Below are 5737 nucleotides of genomic sequence, written 5' to 3' on the forward strand. Positions count from 1 at the left end.
CGACCACAAAGACTCACTCGACCACCAGAAGGTCAAGAGGCACTCTGCACTGCAACGGCTTGTAATTAAGTAGACTTTATGATAGTAAAGACACTTTATGTGGGGCGTTACCTGTAACGCCCCAGACTTAATACACCTTAAACCCTTCATTACGTGGGCTGGCTGGGGTCCTGGCGCACTCTATATAAGCCACCCCCCCTCCACAAGCAGAGGGGTCCGGCATCTTGTAATCCATATACGCATAATCCACTCGACCGCCTCCGGGCTCCGAGACGTAGGGCTTTTACTTCCTCCGAGAAGGGCCTGAACTCGTACATCTCTTGTGCTTACAACCTCTCCATAGCTAGGACCTTGCCTCTCCATACCTACCCCCCACTCTACTGTCAGACTTAGATCCACGACACCCCCCCCCCTTCAGAAAAAAACAAAAACCCCAAGCCCTGAACTGCTGACGCGTGGAAGCCTTTTGGTCCCGGTTGGTGGCACCAACCGGGACAAAAGAACCTCCTGCCTGGGCAAGCCGCAGCGGCCACGTGGAGCCTCATCTATCCCGGTTTGCGGGTGAACTGGGACTAAAGGTATTGGGCTTTAGTACCGACCCTTTAGTCCTGGTTTGGCAACCGGGACAAATGGGCCTCATGAACCGGGACAAATGGGGCTTTTTCTACTCGTGTATGGAAGATGTCATGGCTGCGCCTAACCCTGGCGTGATGCTCGAGAATGCCAGAGAGTGGATCACGGCATCAAGGACGACCGTGACGGGAGGTGGCTCGTCACACCGCCATGTGGACGCAGTCATGTTATATTTCTTGTCAGTCAAATAGAGAGCTAGACAGTTTGTTAAGGGAAATTTAAATGTCAAGAAATTTATCCTTTTAAATCAAGAGCGTGTCCATTTAAATGCCAAGAAATTTGTTAATGGGATGTGTCCTACATTACTCAGAAGTCATCGTCATAGTCGTTTGATAGCAACCATTCATGCAAAAATAATTTAGAAATCGAGCACTAAATCAATTTGGAAATCAAACCATTGATGCAATTAATTGGCTAGACAGTTAATTACGTATGCAATTAATTAGGTCCATTTGAATCTGAATTTTTTCGCACCGAATCAATTTAAAAATTGAGTTATTAATGCAATTAATTAATTTGTTAGACAATTCTTTATGCCTACATATAATTAGAAGTAGGGATTTTATCCAATTAGTCAGATAATTAATTGATTTGGTTGACAGTTAATTAGGCATGCAGAGAAATAGGCAGGTCATTAATCTTTTGTGTACTTAATTAATTAATTAAGCAGTTAGTCATGGCGAATCATTTTGAAAGTGCTCGTGCACAAGGATGATCAACGGGCTCTCAGTTACATCGCCAAGCACCGAGCACTGCTTGCCAACATGGACAACTGCCACCATGCGCTCGCACATGGGCGACCTAGCGTTCACCAAAATGGATGAAATCTATGCTCCGCGGGATGCCCACTCGCCGACGGTGGCCGAAATATTCGCGGGTGAGGACAACAGGACACAACACTAGCTAGGTGGTTCATGCTATAATAAAAAAGAAGAGTGTTCCAGAAACAAGAAGGAAAAAGAACTAAAGCCACCAAGTGATGCATGGTGTTGGAGAAAGAAAGAGTGTTACAAATATAAGAGAAAAAAAAAGAAAGAAAGAGTATTCTAGGAAATAAGTAGGAACAAGAACTAAAGTTGGCGAGGAATGAGAAAGAAGATGAGGCATCGATGATGAACACACTAATGTTGACGTGGTGTTGGTTGGTGCCAATAAAACAGATTGACAAAGAGGCGAGGAGTAGAAGATGTAGGGAAATACGAGGAAGAGAAGAACAACAATTATCCCTTCTAGCATATGTGGGATGAAGGTGAAACTTATTGGTGACTAGGAAAGATCTCTGTAGTTATTTATTGTTTTGTCCCAATAGTATGTGTTAGTTTAACTCACTCTATTATATCGTAAACAAGAAAATTTCATGCTTACTGCAATGCACGGCGAAGATGAGTCGGCCATCATCTGCTTTTAAAGAAGGTGGCTCCTGTGAGAGAAAAAACGAGAAATGTCTCGCTACGGCGGGAAATCGATCGGGAATGAAAGGTTCCCACAGAAAAATGAAAGGTGTATCATTGAATAGGGTTTTTGTGTTGAACCCGGGTGTTACATATATTGCGGATAGCCCGTAGCAACGCACGGGCGTTCTGCTAGTAGTAGTATACGAACAAAACCGTAAGTTCTCACCATGAAAAAAACGTGTATAATTGATCTTTGCATAGGAGGATAAATCTGCGGTTAAAAATCCATAATTTGACGTCGAAAGCTATATTTAGATTCCCTATTGAGATTGACAAGAATGAAAAGAGTGCGGTACACCTAGATTCCCAGAATCCTTGTCAAGATGAATAAATGGTAAGAAAAAGAGGGCAATAGTGAACGAAAGTTACACCCAGAGATTCCCCATCAAAGAGCAAGAAAATCAGGAGGGCAACGAAAGCTACATGCATCCTGATTCCTTGTCAAGAAGGAAAAAAATGGCAAGGAGCGGAGTGCGATAAGATGCGTGCAAGCAACGTCCGCTCAACCGTCCAACTCCACGCGCGATCCGAGTCACCGGGCGCTCCCATGAGTTTCCACGCAGGATCCGAGTCAGTCAAGCGTTCAACTCTTCCGACCGAATCCCCAGGGATCTCGCGCCCATGCCACTCCTCCCCCGCTAACCTCTCTCCCTATTTTCCAACCGATTTCCAGCTCACCTGTGGTAGAATTTTTTCTCCTTGCCGTTTCGCGAGTCTTCCTCGCTCGCTCGCTCGCTCTATAAGACCCGGCTGCCGCGCCACACCTGCTTCCACCATTCTCGGATTCCTACGCATTCGTTCCTTCCCAGCCTCACACCCCCTCCCCAGCCAGACGTTCCCTCACTGCACCGATCAACACCAGCGTCGTCTCCGACTTCTTCTTCCTCCTCTAGCTACTCGGTTCTTGATTCCTCTGATCCGTCGTTCGTTCGCTGGTCAGTGGTTTCATCCATCGTCCGGTCACAGGAAAAGAACAGCCAGCGTCTCTTTCCATTGCTTTCTAGCGACCCCTCCGACCCCGACCTTCCATGGCCATCGCCTCCCGCATCACGAAGCGCGCGCTCTCCACCTTCGCCGCCGCAGCCAAGCTCCCGGAGGCGGCCGTCGCGGCCGCCGGCGCCGAGGCGGTGCCCGTGCCGTCGTCCGCGCAGCAGCAGCAGCATCAGGTGCTGGAGTTTGAGGACACCGGGAGGCTCTTCACCGGGGAGCCGTCCACGGCTCTGGTGCGCACGCTCGCGGCGCTGCAGTTGATGTCCGCGGGCCCGCTGGTGGACGTGGGCCTCGCAGCGCTGCGGTCTCCGGCGGTGGCCGCGAGCCCCGTGGTCCAGGCCGCGGCGCGGGCCACGGCGTACAAGCACTTCTGCGCCGGGGAGACCGCCGATGAGGCCGCGGCCCGGGTGCAGCGCCTCTGGCGCGGTGGCATGGGCGGGATCCTCGACTACGGCATCGAGGACGCCGAGGACGGCGCCGCCTGCGACCGCAACGTCGCCGGCTTCCTCGCCGCTGTCGACGTCGCCGCCGCGCTGCCCCCGGGATCGGTGCGTCAACCGTACATAACTCTGTTTTTTCCCTTCGTCGCATCCGTGGCGTGCGTGCGCGCCTAGCAGTGGTACGGAAGAGTGCCACGTCGGAGGGAATCCTCGGTCTGCGCTAGTGGACACCCGGATTCCTTGGGAATCTTCTCGCAGTAAACTGAATCGCACGGCTGTCTCTGTGCGTGGGCCCTGAAAACCAGCCGCCTGATCGTGTTCCGACAAGCTCGCCATCGCCATGGCTTCTCCACCGCTCGTTTTCATCTACAGCTTCCCATCAAAACCCTACTACTAATCACCACTATTTGTTTTTCCTTATTTAGACGTTTCCCAGCAGCTAAACCAAAATATTCAGAAATAATTAGCCAGTCTGAATAAGCTTGGTACTCCTACTACTTAGTGACTAATTATGCTCTGTTTGTGCGTGCAGGCGAGCGTGTGTATTAAGATCACGGCGCTGTGCCCGATCGCGCTGCTGGAGAAGACGAGCGACCTGCTGCGGTGGCAGCACAAGAACCCGTCGGTGCACCTGCCGTGGAAGCAGCACGCCTTCCCGATCCTGTCCGACTCGAGCCCGCTGTACCTGACGCCGTCGGAGCCGGCGGCGCTGACGGCGGAGGAGGAGCGCGAGCTGCAGCTGGCGCACGACCGGCTGCTGGCCGTGGGCGCGCGGTGCGCGGAGCACGACATCCCGCTGTTGGTGGACGCCGAGTACGCGTCGGTACAGCCGTCCATCGACTACTTCACGTTCGTGGGCGCGCTGGCGTGCAACGGCGGCGGGCGGCCTATCGTGCACGGCACCGTCCAGGCGTACCTCCGCGACGCGCGCGACCGGCTGGAGGCCATGGTGCGCGCGGCCGAGGAGGAGCGCGTGTGCCTCGGGGTCAAGATCGTCCGCGGCGCCTACCTCACCAGGGAGGCCCGGCTGGCGGAGTCGCTGGGCGTGCCGTCGCCCATCCACGGCAGCATCCAGGACACCCACGACTGCTACAACGGCTGCGCGGCCTTCCTCCTGGAGCGCGTCCGCCGCGGGTCGGCGTCCGTGATGCTGGCCACCCACAACGTGGAGTCCGGGCAGCTGGCGGCGGCGAGGGCGCAGGAGCTGGGCATCGGCAAGGGCGACCGGAACCTGCAGTTCGCGCAGCTGATGGGCATGGCCGACGGGCTGTCCCTGGGGCTCCGCAACGCCGGTTTCCAGGTGAGCAAGTACCTGCCCTACGGCCCCGTGGAGCACATCATCCCCTACCTCATCAGGCGGGCCGAGGAGAACAGAGGACTGCTCTCCGCTTCCGCCTTCGACCGGCAGCTGCTCCGGTGAGGATCCCAACACGCACACGGCACACGATTATTTTACGATTTTTGTTCATGGCTAACTGATTCGTGGTTGGATCGTGCAGGAAGGAGCTGGTTAGGAGGTTCAAGAACGCGGTGATGGGACGGGAGTGAGATGGCCGACGGGAGGTTCACGGGAGAGAAGCGACGGAGTTAGAAGTTGTAAATATGCATTGTTGTATCGCGACCTGAATGAAATAAACGAAATAATGCTCTTGTTCAATCGTCAGCCTCCGGTTCAAGTACTGCACCAAGCTGTTATTTTTTACCTTTTTGAAAAGAAGCACGTGTTGCTGTGTTTATTTTATATTTTTATCTAGGGATCCAGACATCTACAAACACACCCAGTGAACCACCAAATGGTCATATACTCCTAGAACGCCTTTGCGGGCTATGGTCCATATAAATAAATCAAACAAATGATTATGGTCGTCTTCAAGGATGAAGCTCATTTCTTCCTCATACGTTTGAGCATGTTTAAACATCAAACAGGCGCCTAATGGGTCTTAAAATCCAACCCTATGGACAATATGGGCTCACTAAATTCTTCTCATATATGGAGAAAAATATTGTCTGGAGTATCCGTCATGTTATCTTCAAGACGCTTTCTCCACACAAAAACCATGCCACGACACACCCTTCCCTTTTCGTACCGGATCCACCCCTTCCTGCTCGGCTTCCTGCCGCAGCAAGGCATTTCTCGTTGGAGCTCTCTCTTTTAAAACTGGATGGTGCCCACCTCACATTCGACATGGCGCTCTTGCTCCATGAAATTGTACTTCGCCA

General features: G+C 52.6%; 1 protein-coding gene across 1 annotated transcript; it reads left to right on the plus strand.

The window, feature by feature from the left end:
* Positions 1-2832: 2832 nt before the first annotated feature.
* On the plus strand, positions 2833-5231 carry LOC119338708 (proline dehydrogenase 2, mitochondrial-like). The gene is made up of 3 exons (XM_037610973.1): positions 2833-3625; positions 4050-4933; positions 5017-5231. The coding sequence occupies exons 1-3, from the start codon at positions 3116-3118 to the stop codon at positions 5063-5065; spliced, it is 1443 nt and encodes a 480-aa protein (XP_037466870.1). The 5' UTR covers positions 2833-3115; the 3' UTR covers positions 5066-5231.
* Positions 5232-5737: the final 506 nt, after the last annotated feature.

Source organism: Triticum dicoccoides, chromosome 1B (genome assembly GCF_002162155.2).
Source record: "Triticum dicoccoides isolate Atlit2015 ecotype Zavitan chromosome 1B, WEW_v2.0, whole genome shotgun sequence".
In the NCBI taxonomy this organism is placed as follows: Eukaryota; Viridiplantae; Streptophyta; class Magnoliopsida; order Poales; family Poaceae; genus Triticum; species Triticum dicoccoides.